General features: G+C 33.3%; 2 protein-coding genes across 4 annotated transcripts in view; one reads left to right on the top strand and one right to left on the bottom strand.

The window, feature by feature from the left end:
• Nucleotides 1-4,874: 4,874 nt before the first annotated feature.
• On the top strand, nt 4,875-11,482 carry LOC124533862 (cilia- and flagella-associated protein 299-like). Its single transcript, XM_047109410.1, has 4 exons — nt 4,875-5,141; nt 6,437-6,614; nt 8,948-9,145; nt 11,203-11,482. The coding sequence occupies exons 1-4, from the start codon at nt 4,972-4,974 to the stop codon at nt 11,371-11,373; spliced, it is 717 nt and encodes a 238-aa protein (XP_046965366.1). The 5' UTR covers nt 4,875-4,971; the 3' UTR covers nt 11,374-11,482.
• Nucleotides 11,483-12,070: 588 nt separating this feature from the next.
• LOC124533560 (nitric oxide synthase-like) overlaps nt 12,071-18,809 on the bottom strand; it is a 47,472-nt gene continuing 40,733 nt past the window's right edge. For all 3 annotated transcript variants that reach the window (XM_047108924.1, XM_047108925.1, XM_047108926.1), the window contains exons 10-22: nt 17,991-18,221; nt 16,918-17,022; nt 15,706-15,776; nt 15,189-15,346; nt 14,854-15,083; nt 14,349-14,594; nt 14,011-14,164; nt 13,768-13,937; nt 13,482-13,692; nt 13,090-13,177; nt 12,669-12,939; nt 12,348-12,539; nt 12,071-12,264 (exon numbers count right to left, since the gene is read on the bottom strand). In XM_047108924.1, coding sequence (XP_046964880.1) covers nt 12,154-12,264; nt 12,348-12,539; nt 12,669-12,939; nt 13,090-13,177; nt 13,482-13,692; nt 13,768-13,937; nt 14,011-14,164; nt 14,349-14,594; nt 14,854-15,083; nt 15,189-15,346; nt 15,706-15,776; nt 16,918-17,022; nt 17,991-18,221 — 2,238 coding nt within the window. In that variant the 3' untranslated portion in view covers nt 12,071-12,153. The remainder of the gene's footprint in view (nt 12,265-12,347; nt 12,540-12,668; nt 12,940-13,089; nt 13,178-13,481; nt 13,693-13,767; nt 13,938-14,010; nt 14,165-14,348; nt 14,595-14,853; nt 15,084-15,188; nt 15,347-15,705; nt 15,777-16,917; nt 17,023-17,990; nt 18,222-18,809) is intronic.

The following is an 18,809-nucleotide window of genomic DNA, read 5'->3' as shown; positions in this document are numbered from 1 at the left end:
AATTGTTATGCCACCAGTCAGTCCCTGAGCCCCAAAATCTTAACATAATATATGATGTCTATCTGTACCTCCAACCTTTCTTGTTATTCAAATGTTAAACTGCATTCAAATTCGAACACCAAATCGAATCACGTTCGGTCTCCTGTTGAGAGCACTTTAAATGTTCTCGAAAAATATTTGTTACGATTTAATAGAAAAGCAACAGTGCCGATTTTGCTAAGAACTTTCGTAGGTGAATTTCGTTTTACTATTACATGTTTTTGCAAGAGATGGATATTTGATATAATGCTAAAAATATTTGGTGTCCTCCGGCTCTGTGCTTAAGCTGCCTACCCACGGTTTTACGTGTGAACACTTCTAGCTTCCAAAGTACGGACTATGACGTAAATCTGGTAATCTGTACTGGTGATTGAGGCCTGGATCTATGGTTCTGTGATCTTATATGTACTCATAGGCAGTCAATGGGTCAGTGCGACCCAGTCACTATCTATTTTAACTAGGTCTCGTTAGTAGTGTTGTGTTCCTAGTTCAAGGGTAAGTTTATGTAATTATACACACACCGTTCATAATTTTAGTTCCCAAAGTTGGTGGTACATTTGCGATGTAAGAAATAGTAAATATATCTATGAATCGTGGTTCCGTGGTGACCACTTATACATGTGGTATATTTGGCAATTTGCCTAGCTATGAATTTTTATGAAATCGTATACAAACTTTATCAATATTTTTAGCTTTCGCGTAAAATAATATTCTGCCAATCGAGCGGATACTTGGAAAACTGATACGTTTTTATGAAATTCGAAATCCTATCTTATAGTACTATTATGAAGAGGAATAATTTGTTTTTTTGTGTGTATGTATGTAGTAAACAAACTGTTAAAGTAGGTACTATCGATTTAAAAAAGAAATCACCATTGGAGAACTACATTTACCCTGAATAAAAAATCTAGTAACTCGAAAAGATTAGAAAACCTTAGTAAAGTTTAAGTAATGTATTACCAAGGTGTAAAAAATATCCTAAAACGTCTTTCGTCGCATGCACGGCGGAAACGATTGATGACAGAACAAAAATATGTTCTACAATATTAAAGAATATATCAATATTTACAAAAAACTTTAAGATACCATATGTCCAACTATTATCGTTACGTCACAATAACTATGAAGGCCTTAATGTTAAGGAAATAAAATAGTTACAGTACAAATCATGACAGCGAAATGTTTGCAAGAATGCTAACAGCAATTCGCCGTTGAATCGCAATTCCGATCATCTGAACAAAAAACGAACCAGCCTTACGAGCATGATATAGCCTGCCAAGCGGCGGCTTTATAACGGAACTATTTTGTCTCAATATTTTGTAAGATCATTTCAACAAGACGGATGTATTTTTAATGCCACAGATCTTTAAAGGCCAATAGACAGACAGTGATAGTCACTTTTCATCAAGAGAGGCTCTCTTGTTTGCCATATATGACATAAAATATATCTTCATATGAAGTTAACAAGATTGACTGCAAAATGACTGCACTTCAGTGCAGTGATCACAAAATAAGGTTTCATTAATCTAAAAAATAATTCGATTTAAATTTTAAATAATAATTGTTCCTTGAGAAAAAACATTGCTTTTTTCTCGATAAAAAAATGTGTGCATATATTAGAGTTGGTAGAAAGTCAATATTTTAAAGAATAGAAATGATGTATTGAGGCAACCGTCAACCGTCAAATTTAGCAAACTCTCGTCTGTTTTCATAGGGGGAAAAAAAACACAATGGCAGCCGAGCCGCTTTTGTACATGTCTTGTCTTTGCATTGCGGCTTCTGCGGAAAGTGGCATCTGTAAATATTCTTACGATCATTTAAATATATTTTTTAATTTATATTTAGTTAGAACAAATACAATGAAAAAAAAATGTCTGTAATTTCCAGAACTGAACTAAAGTTTCCCCTCCTATCAATCTATTATTTTCCTGGTCTTATTAGCATCTTGTTCTTCTGAATTTAAGAATCAAATCTTGAAGTGGCATGACTGATGTGACGTTAGCAGAATATTTTACCACTTTATTAAAAATACAAATTGTGATGATTCTTATTTAGTTAGCAGTTTGAGTATTTCGGGGCAATCGTTTATCGGACGAGATAATGTAATTTAAAAAAAAAATGCGTAAAGTTCTCGTAAATCTCTTCGATAAGAGCTGAGCCCCATGACACGCTCGTGACGTGACAAAAGATCACTTGGATTCCGAGGTAGAGGAATGTAAACAGCAACCGTAAATTTCACCGAAGTGATTTTTTTATTAATTTTTTTATTTTTTTTATTGTCTCATAAAACTGGTTACTATCCTTAGATGTTAAACTTAATATAAACATGAACATAGATTGAATCTTTCTTGATATGAACACAGCATGCGTATATATATAAGTATCATGTAATGTACGATCAAAAATTTAAATAACTAAAGTGAAACTAGGCATTTATATAAAATATATATAACTAAAAATAATAATACATATAATAATAAAATAATACAACTGCGACATAAAATAAGAGAGAAAAAACTACTTAGCTAAATATTTACAATGTAAGAATTTGTTTTTTAAAAGAGGCTAAAGAACCACAGAATATATCACACTCATTTAAGTGGGCATTTATTGTTGAAGTGATATTCAATTATAAAGTTATAATATATTAGTTGAACATTGTTATCAAAACAGCGGTATATACGTTATTTTGTCTAATAATAGCTACATAATTAGCTCGTAAAATATAATGCGAGTTGTATTATGTTACCGCTATTATTCTATTCAGTGTAAATTTAATTTATATGAAACCGGAGACCATCCAATACATACTTTTTATGATATTAATATCAATATATTTAAATATAAAATTACTTATGAGTTTTTAAAATCCATAAATCTGATATTAAATTTCTTAAAAATCTTGAAATGTAGAATAGTCAATGGATAAGAGTTACTAAATAAATAATAATGTGCTTATAAAAGTGCGACATTTTTAACAAACATGACATAACAAGAGTATAGAGCGAGAGTCGAGATGGCCCAGTGGTTAGAAAGCTTGCATCTTAATCGATGATTGCGGGTTCAAGCCCAGGTGAGCACCGTTGATTCAAGTGCTTAAATTGTCTTTATATTTCATCTCGTGCTCAGCGGTGAAGGAAAACATCGTGAGGAAACCTGCATGTGACAAATTTCATAGAAATTGTGCCACATGTGTATTCCACCAACCTGCATTGGAACAGCGTGGTGGAATATATTTCAAACCTTCTCCTCAAAGTGAGAGGAGGCCTTTAGCCCAGCAGTGAGAATTTACAGGCTGTTGTTGACATAACAACGATTGTGATCAGGCAACATCACTTGCAACTCATCAGGGGCAATGTAAACTTGTGTGCCGTGACGGCAAACGGCATGACGTTTCTCATGCGTGCATTTTCCTCCTTCATCGCTCTCGACCCTTATGTAAGCATGGCGCGTTTTCTATATGGGTATCAAACTAGTTGTCGCCTCCGGCTTCGTTCGCATTTAAAGGTAAATTGTGTCAGGAAAAAATTACCTGCATTTCTTTGGAATTCAAATTTCCTTCATACCAAATTTCATCATCATTCATTGGTTTGGTCGTGAAAGAGAGACAGACAGGTAGATAGAGTTACTTTCACATTGATAATATTGGTATGAATGAATTTGGCAGTCTTGGTCAAAGAAAGTAAAAAAAAAAAAACATAGAACGGAAAAATAATTAGAGCAACGTTCCAAATGACTCAACCACTCGCACCCGAATTTTAAAAACATATTTATTTTAAAAATGGAACACTATGTTTTTATGTATTTTTTACTCCGTGATTAATTAATTTCGATGTTCCATATTTACCGAGCATCCTATGACGGCGACATTTTATATGAAGACAATAATTACGAAATAAAAATATTAATTTTAGGTACAATGTACATTTATTTAATTAATGTTCATTTTTAAATCCACCCTGGATTTATAGAAATGTATGTTGAATTGCTTAATTCGTATGGTGGTAGGCCTTTCTGCGAGGCTGTCTGAGTAGGTACCACCCACTCATCAGATATTCTAGCAACAAACAGCAGTACTTAGTATTGTTGTGTTTCGGTTTGAAGGGTAAATGAGTTAGTGTCCAGGGAGAGGGGACATAACATCTTAGTTCCCAAGCTCTCACCTTGGACCATTGGAGCTATGTAAGGAACGATTAGTATTTCTAACAGCGCCGGTGTCCACGGTGGTGGTGGTGACTACTTACCATGGGCCATTTGCATGTTCGTCTACCTATACTATAAAAATGTTCATTTATGTGTTTGATATAAACATCGACGCAGCTTGACTAATAATATATTTACTATGGAATGTCAGAGATATATTTGCTATACTTTATTTTTTACTGGCCTCTTTCTTGTTACTTGCACTAACATGGCGCTGATTCATATAATGAAGATACATTTTTCGTTTGCATTTTGGGGGCTTGTCGACAAGTGTTAGAAATTTGTCAATCTAAATTATTTCGAACTTGTTGTCACCTGCGATTTCGCTTCCAATTTAGAGGTGTGTGTGTATCAGGTATTAGTATATACAAAGCCTATGTCGTGGTTCAAGCCTGCTTCTACCAAATTTCATTAAAATCGGTCCAGTGATTTAATCTTGAAAGAGATACAGGCAAATTTCTTTCGCGTTTATAATATTACCAAAGATTTTAAATATATACACGAATAGAACGTTTTTATTTTATTTTAAATCAATCATATAAAACCTTTTTTCATAATGACTTCAACTGATCGTAAGACATTATTAATATATCAAGGCTTTTTTGACAAATTACAGAATAACAAATTATCGTATCTATCATCGTGTTTTAATACGAAGTATTATTTGATAATATGATTTATTATTAAAAATTCTTGATCTTTCTACATTTATTTTGATATTCTATAACTATGGCGATGGCTGAGAAGAAAAATGAATATCCTCCGGGCGTGGAGGCCGACAGACGCCTACTGCCTTTCGAAACCTGGGAAGATTATTTAGACTCACTAATAGAAATTGCCGATCTGTGTAATCTCAGAAGCATCGATTCTGCGAGAACCATAGCTGCTCTTGGTTACAGGTTTGTAAAATAACAACAATAAAATATGTTACTTTATAAATGACTAGCGGTCGCCCGCGGCTTCGCTCGCCTAGATAACGGTTCATAATCAGTCTTCTAATATCCCTACTGCTGAGGCACGGTCACATTTGAAGAATTACTGCAACCGGCGCTTGGATCTATTGTGATAAACCTCAAATTCGTGATCACAACACCTCAGCCAGACCAACATCAGCCACGAATCTGATGAGGTTCTTAGGGTCGGAGGCCATTATGCCCTCTAAGGACCGGAGTTAGAACATTTTATAGTTCTATCTTTTATAGTTTAGACATAATACGCAAAAAATCAACTTTTTTGGTAGATTTTTTTCCTTTTTTGTCCGAAAAACCCAAAATATCTTACAAAACTCTATGTTTTTTTTTCAAAATAAAATTTAGCCTATGTTATGCGGGATTAATTTAGCTTTCGAATGGTGAAAGAATTAAATAAAATCGGTCCAGTAGTTTTTGAGCCTATTCATTACAACCAAACAAACAAAGTTTTCCTCTTTATAATATTAGTGTAGATTACTAATATTACAGATACGAAAAAAGGTTATTTATTCTTAAATTTGTTACGTTTTTAAATGTTCACTCTTTCATTTAGGCTACAAAACCAGTACCTAAGGTACCTGACACTGGGCCCTCTTTCTAGGCGCGGAAATTTATTACAATTAACTGATTTATTAGTAATATAATTTACTATTATTTATAATAATTCACATATATTGTTTTGTATTTTTGTGTTTATGTATATGTGTTGATTGATATAAGTAGATTAAACTTGCATGTATGCAAATAAATAGGCCTCTCTTTGTCTTAAACATATCAGCGGAACATAGGAAGTCTTATCGAGAACTCTTATACAACACATTCCATTTTCGGAAAATGGTATGGTGTATGCTAGAGCCACACTTAACATTTATAAAAGGCATTTTAATAATGACACCAAATATTAAGTGAATCATGGTTTCAGCCATATGCAAAAAAATAATAAAATGCGAATGTGACTCGAGCGCTGATACTCCGACTACCCTTGTTTATGAACTTACACGTATCTTGAGTTTGTGTAGACCTAAACATACTATAAGCATAGTTTTAGTCATAGGTTTATTTATGTGCACTCTTCATGCAGAATCCCAAAGAACTTTAGTGTGAAAACTATAAATTAAAATGTCGCAAAAGAACTCGCGACCCGGCGAACAATTAACTAATCAAGTTAAAATTTCATTCTCCCCGACTCGCGAATTTGTAATTTTTTTCAATTTTCACTGCAGAGCCAACGGCGATACGTTGACAGAAAAAGAATTCTACACACGTCGCGCTGTCATACACAGCATTGTCTACCCCGTAGTCCGTCCGTACGTGTTGGTCAGCGAGGGGGCTAAAATTGACGATCCTTTCAATCGAGAACTGGCTGTCCGGGAAAGAGCGAACAGAGTTGGAATTTTACAGGTGATTATCGATAATTCTATTCGATTCTACTTGTGAGGTAACCTCAGGTTTGTGTAAGATAATGTCAAATAGACAAGTATGGAAGAAGATACATTATAGACCGAGAGATGATAATGACAATCTGATCAAAAAAATTATATCTATAATTGTATACCGATAAAATAAATGCGAAATTGACTTTGCTTATCTGTTTGGTCATTCACGCACAAAACACGTATTGATGAAATTTTCCAAAAAGCGAGCTCTGAACTTTAACGGAGGTTGAGCTACTTTTTATGTGTAATACCTGAACCCTTAAAAGGCGAGCGAAGTCGTCGACTACTAGTTTAAAATATACTTAATAAGTAATTAGTCTTTGGCTTCCTCGTGCGAGGGCGATGAAATTATAGACACAAGTAACGTAACATACTAAATACAACGTGAAAAGTGGTTTATGTCTGAATGATCATTTCATTTAGATGTTCACTAAATTGACATTTTTGCTGAACAAATTGTGTACGGCTCGGTTCGGTAACACAAAAATATGCAACTGTCATCGCCTCTAACCCAGCGAGCGCTTTTATATTTCTGTCACTCTTACCCGAAACCCTATTTGCGTGCACGAGACAGGTAGTACTTAATTATTCATTACTGCAAACACTTCATCGTTGTTAATTGTGTACGATTGAAGTAACACGAGGGAATAAAGGATATTATATTATTATTATTTGAAGTACGTAGGTAGACAGACAAATTTTCCAGCTTGATGGTAAGTCACCCCAGTCACTAATAATCACCCTTCCTTACGTCACAACGCGTTATCAAACTTGAGAACTAGGATATTATATTCCTTATGCATGTAGATCCACTTTCTTACTCAAACTTATTTATATTTAATTTCAATTTATTCAATTCAATTTATATTTAATAACAATTAAAACAAATAAAATAGTAAGTCTTGTTTGACAGCAGTTTATATGAAATCCAGCCAGGCTAAACCCAGATAAACATGCACAAAGCTCTACCATTATTATACAAGAAGATATCAAACCCTGATCAGTTATAGTAACTCAGGATTTCAACCTTTGTTGTACGGTTTTATATGTAATTTTTTCTGTTCATTAAAAATCCTCTTGTTTATTTTTTATTAATGTATTAAAAAATTTAACCCTCCAAAAGCAATACGATTTTTTAAATACACAATGTAAACTTTATATGTACAATAAAAATGTATGTAGCACAAACAAGTTTTCAAACGCTTTTTGACGATTAAAAGTTGTAGTCTCGCAAAAACGTCGCTAGGGTATTCCGTATACAAGCTGGACATGAACTTAATATGCAAAACAAGTTAAAAACTTTGAAGGCAGTTGAGTGGATTTAAATAAGATATATAAGCCAAAGTCGATAACTGCTAAATCCGTGTTTACTTCGTATGAGATATCTGAGAGATTCAGAAAAAGTATATTGTAATAATAACGCCGATAGTGGTCGTTTTTTTATGGTTTAGGTTGGCGGACGAGCATATGGGCCACCTGATGGAAAGTGGTCACCTACACCCAAAGACAATGACGCAAACCAAACCAATCAAACCAGAACACAAAAATACTGCATACTGTTGTTTGGCGGTAGAATATTTGATGAGTGGGTGGGCTTACCCAGGCGGTCTTACACAAAGCCCTACCACCAAGAAATATGATGATGTTTATGCAATCTTTTTTTTTATCTATCGATTATATATTTTATAATAGTTTAAGCGTTTTTTATATGGGTCGATTTCCATTCGTAATGGGTGGCTTTGGATCCGTAGTTTACGACATAAAGATTTCTTAAAAGTTCTTGAAAAGAGATATGAATTCGATCACAAAAAGCTAGAAGTATTAATAACGAAAAACAGATTAGTACCATTAATATCAGTAGAGAACACTATTTTTTTTTTATGGAATAGGTTGGCGGACGAGCATATGGGCCACCTGATGGTAAGTGGTCACCATCACTCGTAGACAATGAAGCTGTAAGAAATATTAACTATTCCTTACATCGTCTATGCGCCACCAACCTTGGGAACTAAGATGCTATGTCCCTTGTGCCTGTAGTTACACTGGCTCACTCACCCTTCAAACCGGAACACTATTGTTGTGTTCCGGTTTGAAGGCGTACTGTTGAATATCTGATGAATGGGTGGTACCTACCCAGGCGGGTTTGCACAAAGCCCTACAACCAAGTAAATTTACAACATTTACATTTAGATACAAAAATAATAAAAAGTAAATATGCCATAGCAATTTCAACAGTCAATATAAGTCACATATAAAGGTTTTCACTTTCATCTAACATTCATTAAATTCGTATTGCAGTCGGTGATTTTCATCCGTCACTTCACCAAAGGCGGTTTTGAAATATCCGGCTACATAGATTACGCGCATCGACTCATATCAGAAGATTGGAGACCGTTTTTCCGAGCGAATAAAATGCTGTGGCCGAGGGATAACGATTTGGGTTACTATCATTGGAGGCACGGTACTGTGAGAAGCAACATTAGCAGAAACTACAAGGTTAGTATTGATCTCTATTTTGATAATGATGAGTATTATTAAATGCTGAAAAAAAGAGTAACTACTGAGTTACTTGCCAGTTCTTTTCGGTCTTCCGAACTGGTGGTATCGTCACTTAAGTTGTTAAATGACGATTCAAAAGTGTTTGTAAAACCTACTCGAATAAAGTATATTTTGATTATGATTTTGATAAAAAATAATTCTTAACTTGACTTTCATCATTTATTGATTGGAGCAGTACGAAATAGTTGGTGAAATGAGACAAAAGATATCTTTAAAAGCTAAGAAGATTCGGGTCATTGAAAAACTTGTGATTTATACTTTGAGAAAAATTGGAAATTCCCAATTGAAATCTGGACGATATATGAAATCTGCAGTTGATGGTAGTCCTCATAAAAATGTTCCCAGCAAATGTCATTCCATTTCCGGCTGCGACGAAAGAAATAGATAAAACAGAGAAATTTTATTACCTCAATTTTACTTTCGCCTCGTATGTTTTATTGTATGTGAACTTTGAAAGTATACCTTGATATGAATTGGGATTATTTTTCGTGTTGTATTATCTTAGTTTAGAGAAAAAAAATGGCGCATAGAACGAGTGGAACCATCTATAGGAGACTAAGAAGCGAATACAAATTCATGGTAGTAGAAAACGACGAGTTTTTTTGTTAATATTTCGAAATAACTGAATTTAGTGACAGTCACATAATTTTTCAGCCATTATTTTATATTATATAACAGCATGTACCATATAAAGAAAGGCGATACAATATAATAGAATCTTCTAATATCTAAGTTGTCTTATATAGTTTCTAGTCTAGTCAATTCTATCCACATAAAGTTATTTGATCACCTCCAATATAATACACACCTTACCAGTCGCCATTGACATTTGATTTTGTATTCGCTTCTATTGCTTCACTGTAATGTTCGCGAACTCCATTTGCCTTTTACTATATAATCATAGTATGTTGTAATACAAAATTCCTACGATTAGTTTGTAAAATAAATTTAATATTGGCTTTACTAACATGAAATTAAAATTGAAGATGTTTTATAGGTCTTTAGTACAACCCTTTAAAAGTATTCGAATATCAGAACCGTTATTAACCGTTAGTTTAAATTCGTGTTTCAAGCTCAAGTTAACGTTGCATAGTTGACCATCATTGTTGAGTGAAGTGCCAATGAACTATAAATTGTATAAGCTAATAGTTTAAGCGTCTAACAGCTTGCAACACTGAGTAAGTTATGTATCAATTAATACATATTTCCGGAAATAACATGAGATGTTTGGCATGTACATTGCTGATCAGTGGCGGATTTACAAATTTGGCGCTCGTAGGCTAGTAGGCTATTCGATTTTCGTCACCCCTACTGACTTAAAATTCGATGAATTTGTTAAGTTCACAATCACAATTCATTCTGAAAAAGAAAATTTATGATTTGTTTTCTATCGTCCTCATTATTTCGGTTTTTTTTTCCGTTATTAGTATGATTATGAACTAGGTGATATTTCTGTCAGTTACTAGATTATTTTTGCAACCCATTATGTGGTGACGAGTATACGGATTACGGACGTAATGTGTATACATATAATTATAAGATTTTTTTATTACTGTAAGATAAAGACAATTTGGGCTAAATTCGCCGCCCCTCTAAATGTGCCACCCTAGGCTCCAGCCTACTTAGCCTATTGGTAAATCCGCCACTGTTGCTGATAGTAGTAACCTGACCAAATAAGTTACACATACTTATAACTATAATATAGTTATAAGTAATAAATCTTTATACTTTTTTTAATATATAAAGACGAAGAATTTGGTTGTTTGTGTGAAGGCGCTTCATACAAAAAAATATGAAGTAGCAACTTTGTACAATTTGATTCCCAAAAAATTCATTTAGTGGTAAAATTAGGGAAAACGTTTTCATAAAAAAAGAGACTGAAATTATGACACAGGCAGTATTGCTTTACTACGCGGAACAATCAGTAATTTTATACATGTAAAGTGTTATGTGATTGCATATATTATTTAAAAAACTAAACTGTTCTTTTGCAGCCGATTATGGATCCGGATCGAGGTCTCCTGTTTCAGAATCGTCACGATCACAAAATTATATACCCTGATCCCCACCAGGATCCTGGTCAGAACACCACCAAGCAAAGAATATATTCGCCACGTTACACCCAAATAGAAATTTACGATCACGTGGTTAGAAGAAAAAGTTGACATACTAAAAAAAATACGCTTCCCACAAATACTTTTAGGTATATTTATCAATTGTATTTTATAAAGTATTAAAAATATATACACTGTAACATAATACGTTTTATTGAATTAATTTATTATTTACTTTGGTTACCTTTAATAATCTTTGCTAGTTGCAACCATTTTTAACTGTAGTTTCGATTATCACTCAAAAAATTGCATCCAAAAAAAAAATGAAAATACATACAATTTTTATCTCAAACAACATACAGTGAATTTTCTCGAAGCATCGAGAAGTTATAGATATCGTGAAATAGAAATGTTTATTAATAATATTATGAACAGTTGTGGCTCATACAATATTGAAAATATTTTTTCCGGACAATAATGTATTAAAATAAAGTAAAGTAACAGCCTGTAAATTACCCACTGCTGGGCTAAGGCCTCCTCTTCTATTAATGAGAGGCTTTGGAGCATATTCCACCACGCTTTTCCAATGCTGGTCGGTGGAATGCACGTATGGCATTTTGATGAAATTAGGCACAAGCAATTTTCCTCACGATGTTTTCCTTCACCGCCGAGCACGAGATAAATTTATAAACACATATTAAGCACATATATATAGTGGTGCTTGCCTGGGCTTGAACCAGAAACCATCGGTTAGGATGCACGCGGTCTAACCTCTGGGCCATCTCAGCTCAACAATAATACAAAACTCTAAATTTAAGAACTCGATTTAATAGTGTTAACATACATCTAAATATTAAAATTAATTTATCTTAATGTAATAGTATTAATAAATCATGATCCAGATTCAAGGCGAGTCCTTTTTGCTGTTTCTCTGGAAGCTTTATGTACTATTGAAGTACGAAGTGTTATACCGAAGATATCTTCGTGATATCGATTTTCATCCTGAAAACAAAATTAATTAAGATTAAATTTATTTGATTTACCTTTACCTATTTGGTGATGTTTTAATTATAATTAAATTTTACCATTAAATATAAAATGAAATCTTCGACTTCCTCTTCTGATAAATTTGCATGTGTCTTAATGACCTCTTTCAGTTTTTGTTGCACCTCTTGAGCCATTTTGCAATCTCCACACACGTAGAAGTGACCTCCTTCTTCTACTAACATCCGTGTTACATGCGCTCCCTCATCTTGAAGAAGGGCTTGGACGTGTTTCTAAAAATTTCCAAAATTTAATTAAAATTTTTGGCTCACCCTTTTTACTCACAAAACTAGTAACCTCTATATTTTTTGCATCTGTTTTAATGCAAAAATTTAAAGTATTCTTCGATTTTTTGTATTTACCTTATTGACTCCTTCCTCCCTGGAAAGCGCTACCAAAGCCTTTGTTAAAACACCATCAGCTATTGCCTTTTCTTTTTCCTCTTTATATAAGTCCATTCCCTTGTATCTACAGCCGAATAACAGGTAAATGGGACCCGGTTTCTTCGAATTTGAATGTTTTATTTGACATCTTCTGTGGTGCCAAAAGCCTCTGAATGGAGCTATACCAGATCCAGGTCCCACTAATATTAGAGGAACAGACACATCTTGTGGCATCCGGAAAGTAGGAGCTCTGTAAAATATTTATAAAAAGCATCTTTAGTTAATTATAATGTTCGAAAAATTGGATACTTTTTATTGATTTCTATTCATTTAAAAATTTGTTTAACCCATCGTTTTTGAGGAGATAAATACACTTTAATTACAGATTTACAATTTTTACCTTCTTATGAATGCAAAGACTTCGTCGTCAGGTTTTAAGCTTTGTAAGTAAGTTGAGCAAACACCGTAATGAGTACTTCCTTCTCCATCTGAAAAAAATATATCTTTTGATATTCTGAGATATAATGCCCTATAACAACTAAAATTTGTACTAGACTCTCTTTTGCAGTTTTACTCGTACGTAATTTATAAAACACAAACTATCAACTATTTATACCCTACAAGTAACCTATATGATAAATTTAAAGTTTGTAGGTGTTATAGTTTCTGAGATTTCGTGATTAATCAGTAAGTGGTGTTTCACTTATATGGAAACTAAGGAATCAGTTGGAACCTGTTCTGAAAATAAATAAAAGGGTATAGGTATATAACCTACTCAAAAAGTATACTTACTTTGAGTCTTATATATAACGACTGAGACTGTTACGTGAATCCTTTTAGGATTCTGTAGTGGTGTTGATGATATTGAATAAAATCGAGGTTGTAGTTGAGGTAATAATGCCGCAAGTAATGAAGCTTGAGGTCTACATGAAGGTACTTGAGCAAACACCTCTGATAAATGAGGGAAATAATGATGTCTCCAATCATCATACTTGTTAGAGTCCTGAAATAATTAACAAATATAAAGGAAAAGGAATATTAATTAACCTAAAGGCTTATATGGATTTTTAATTCTTACCTCGATTAATTCTTTCAAATAATCAGCCTCGTTTTGATCACTACAAACTGTAGCCAAGTACTTTAAAATTTTTGTTGAAGGAGGTGTTGTTATATCGAGGAATCGTGTGAAAATATCACGGACCGTCAAAGCCGGCATTCGCTCGTGACATTCCCAAGTCTTTACAGCTCCTGAAATTATAATCTGTGTAAATATTGAGACTTATGTTTTATTTAAAGGTGTATAAATATAAATTAAACCAACCTGTAGGTGTAAGCGTTTCTTTCATAACTTGAAGTTGTACTGTTTTGTCGTAATTATCAACGCCCTTGAGCCTTTCTAATACTGCATCCACTATTTCTTTTCGATTACAAGCCATAATACCAACGTGATCGCCAGGTTCGTATTTAAGTTCATCCTTAAATTAAATAATTGTTTTAATATTCTCAATATCAATATTAATAAAATAAATATAATTTAAGATTCTTATAGGTTGTTAATTTTGTAATGTAACGTATTCAAATGATACGTTCGAATATGTCACAAAGTTGTGCTCTTATCTACTAAATTAAAAAAGGGATTAGATAATTATCTATACTTACTTCGGATTCCATATCGACAAATATTGTTGCTCGGTCAGCTGTATGTTCACCTAGATGCTTCGTTTCTTTTATTTTACATGATATTAACTTTTTCTTGTAACTATGTTCAAGGGCAGATTTCATGACACATTTTTTGTCAGTTCGACCAAACCTAACAGTTTCTTCTGTTAGGGGCATCCTACCAAATGCTTTTTTCGCATCCTTCACCATATCATTCTCTTCAATACAGAACGTTTCGCAGGCCACCTGTAATGAAATCCCTCATTAAAGTAACAATCTGTAAATGCCCCACAGCTAGACTAGCGTTTCCTCCTATCCTAAGGACTAGGGTAGGGAGAGGAGGAGGCACACACGTTGCAGAAATTCATTCAAATAATGAAGTAATGACGATGGTTTTTCATGAGATAAATTATAAACACAAAAATAACATTTATATAAATATCTAGTAGTGTTTGCACTTGTTATATACCTTCTATTGATAAATTTATTTGTCGTTGGTACTTACATGGAATATATTGGAAGACCAAACACGAAACTGTTGTTCTTGACCGCACATTTCGTCTCCACATGTAAGATCTAAAAGTCTTTCTCCTCCCAAATCTTCCAAAATTTTATCCACTGTCTTACCAAATTGGCAAAATTTTGGGTAGACACTAGAGCCCAGAGCGAAAACAGCGTAACATACATTACTTAAAGGGCCTATGTTATCTGCTGATGAAGTCCCGGTCATATTACCTGATGAGATTAATTTGAATTTAATTTGAAATGAAATTTCTTTAAATCTGCGTATTTTAAAATTAAAACCGTGAGATTAAAAAATAATTTCATGAAATAACATACTCTTATTAGATTCCAAGCGGGATAATTGTCTTTTGTAGTCGTTGACATTTGTATTTCTTGACTCCATTCGCGAAAGTTGCTTCTTGTATTCCATGCTTGGTGTCATAACGCTGTTTGTACGCATTAATGACTTCGGTGTTGGTATTTTGTTATTCGTTCTAAAATACATAGTTAGATATTATCTTTAGCGGTGTTATAAATGCAAAAATAAATCTGTCTGATTATAGCTTTATCACGGCAAAACCACTGAACCCAATTTGATGAAAGTTACAACAATTCCTAGCCTAGTCTAAAGAGAATGACAAATATTTATTTTTATATCATTATATTTTTGTACTTAATTAACATTAATATGTATTTTTAAATGTTGAAAAAGAGTAACTACTGAATTTTTTGTCGGTTCTTCTCGGTGAGGCGGTGGTTGCTTCAATTCAGTATAGCTTTTGAATGACAATTCAAAAGTGTAAATAAACAATAAATTAATAGTTCGATTAATAAAAAGTTTAATTTTTCTTACCCAGCACTGTCAACTTGGTCAAAATTCTTCTTCTCATTATACAGCATTTGAAACAGATGTTTCGCGAACACCTGTAAATGATTATAAATGTTATTTCTCATTAACTTCACTGCATATAAGAAAATCACATATAGCTGTGAAAAGTAACACATAGTTTGTAGGAATGTCTGTCATTTATATCGTCTTCAAATATAAAAATGCGTGTCGTTCCGACTTGTAACCATATTAAGTAATGCATTATTTGTTGACCAATCAAATCACATCAAATGGATTAGCTTCGTAAATAGCGAATTCTTGTGAATAGTGTCACAAAACTTTTGTAATCTTGGCTAAGTTAAATTGGATTATATGTATTTATTATATCATCAACTCCTAGAACGGTATTATAAAAATGATTGAAAAAATTAATGGATATGAAATGGCTCATTCAACACCTAATGATAATGAAAATGAAATGGCTCATGGCTCATGAGTGTTCCATTGATTATGATCACTGTTTCTCTCGATAATCATTATTGAAAATACTTAAAACAAATTTATGTCAACCGTCATTATATAAAGCTCTGAGAATCTGTTATTATTTTATTTGACGTATCTATCATTTGAATGTTATCCTCCTGCTTGTTTAAAAAAAATCAATTTTTTTCAATATGCAACCTATCTGCCTCGTAAGTATCAGTGCGGCATGAGACGCTGTACCGAACGGACCTGTGACATTATTTTCCGCAACTACAGGGTGTGCGAGATTTCCGCACGGTACTCAGTAACCTCCAATCGAGTAAGGTTACCGACGTATATCCTCTTAATAATATTACTTTGATTGTTATTACGTAATTGTCTTATTTTTTATCGTAAATATAGATATCGCAGCGTTCATAAGTTGCAGACACCAATAATATTTGAATTATCTTGTACAGTAAGATGTTTGCACGTACTGTGTTATTTATAATAAGCAAACATACTTTAGCTGTAATGTATATAAGACACATCATATATCAATAATGAGACAGACTAATTAAATATAAAATAAGGTAAATAAAAACTAACTTAATAAAATTTTCAAAATAAGGCTGTGTAAGTGACTCACTATTATGAAGTCAATAATATATATTTAAATGCGTATGAATATGAGAATGAGATCTTGTATACGATAAATAAATCGACAACATTATACATAGATATAGGTACATTGACAGTAAATTAAAATCATACCTCGCCGTTCGCAGGTGGCTCGCCGTTACCAAAAGTTGAAGTGACGATCAAAAGAAGAGTCTCGTGCTCTATCGAAAACACGTCGTATTCTGACATAGCATGTACCTTTAGAAAGATTAATGATCAAATAAGACATGTACATACGAGACAATTATTATAAAACAATTTATCGATTTGCATAAGAAAAAATCAATTATTGGGCGTTACTTAGAACTAAACAACACAGCAATACTCTGTAATCCGCTTTACATGGTGAGTGAACAAAGTGCATAGAGAATATACCATCTAAGATCACATGTTCCTCAACACATGAAGAATGGTTATGCGATTTGTAGTGTTATCATAGTATGTCTCATGTATTTCCATGAGCAAACAACATCCATCGACAATAACAACAAAAACAGCCTGTAAATTCCCACTGCTGGGATAAAGGCCTCCTCCCCCTTTGAGGAGAAGGTTTGGAACATATTTCACCACGCTGTTCCAATGCGGGTTAGTGGAATACACATGTGGCAGAATTTCTATGAAATTTGTCACATGTGTATTGCAGGTTTCCTCACGATGTTTTCCTTCACTGCTGAGCACGAGATGAATTATAAAGACAAATTTAGCACATGAATCAGCGGTGCTTGCCTGGGTTTGAGCCTGCAATCATCGGTTAAGATGCACGCGTTCTAACCCATGGGCCTTCTTTATTCTCCATCTCGACTGTCATCCATAAAGCCTTCTTTAAAATGAACGGATTTCTTAAAAATATTGGTGCATTCATTCTCCATCCCGCATTAGAAGAGGTCTTAGCCCAGCTGCGGGAAATTTACAGGCTGTTAATTTTATTGATGCTTCGGAATTGAAACTGATGCCTTCGATAAGATATTTGTACGCTTTTAACCACTGGGACATGTCGTCTTTTAATTGTAAAAGTTGAGACAATATAAACTTTGGTTTTGCCTTCAAAAACACGACCAGCAGATTTTATTCAAAAACTACGATATTTACTTTAATTGAAATGTCAAGCCAATTCAATACGATTCAATCTGACGGAGACGTATAACACGTGTAAATTAAAAACTCACCTGAGCGTTAAAAGCGTGACCAAAAATGGTCCCTAGCTCCTTGGCATACTGTTCAGATTTCCCCGTCTCGGTCGCATAAAGTATAGTCGCTTTGATTCTCTTTGAAAGTGCTTGACCGAAGAGTTTGGATGTGAATTTGACGGCTCGAGCGATTTGTTTAAAATGAAACTTTCTGTGTCTGGTCTTGTCACCTTCGTTCTTGGTCCATTGATGGGTTTTCCAAGCTGGTTCCTGGGTAATGATTATTGTTTATACATTTTTTTATTTTTTTGGGAAAAAAATACATCTGCTAATGATTATTTATCATTTACACAGTATTCATTAAAACCCTATTATATCCATGTATGGAACCATTTAATGCAATTGCTTAAACTACGCTATATGTATCACAAGACAACATTTAGAAGCGCAATAACTATCAGATTGAAAATTTTACAGGAACTGTTTAAAACCCGTACTAACAAATAAATAAAAATAAAATATCCAAGATAATAATAAGATGGAAAACCCTTAGTAGTTATTTGATCAGCTTTTTATGTTTAATTTAAGGTGCGTTTCTATAAAGCGATCGTTTTTATTTTATAAAAAATATCAGATCACGAAAGTAATTGTTGGTAAATTTGTAGCATGTACGAAAAATAAAAAATATATATGAATTTCGAAAGTATGCTGCTTTAATTATATTATTTAGTTAACTGTCTAATAAATAAAAAAATATATGTTTTCAAATTATAACGATTATAAGTATTGTCCAAACAGTTGACCAAATTGCAACATAACATAAAATCTCTTTAGAAAATACCAAAAGTACTTTGTTAT

The sequence above is a fragment of the Vanessa cardui genome, chromosome 11, assembly GCF_905220365.1.
Source record: "Vanessa cardui chromosome 11, ilVanCard2.1, whole genome shotgun sequence".
Classification (NCBI taxonomy): Eukaryota; Metazoa; Arthropoda; class Insecta; order Lepidoptera; family Nymphalidae; genus Vanessa; species Vanessa cardui.
Note: the sequence above shows the minus strand (reverse complement) of the source record. Positions and strands in the feature narration are given on the sequence as shown.

Excerpts from the sequence above, each read along its gene's own strand:
- LOC124533862 (XM_047109410.1), top strand. The coding sequence starts at position 4,972 with ATGGCGATGGCTGAGAAGAAAAATGAATATCCTCCGGGCGTGGAGGCC. Across the intron at positions 6,615-8,947 it reads ACAGAGTTGGAATTTTACAG|TCGGTGATTTTCATCCGTCA; the intron begins GTGATTATCGAT and ends TTCGTATTGCAG. Across the intron at positions 9,146-11,202 it reads ACATTAGCAGAAACTACAAG|CCGATTATGGATCCGGATCG; the intron begins GTTAGTATTGAT and ends GTTCTTTTGCAG.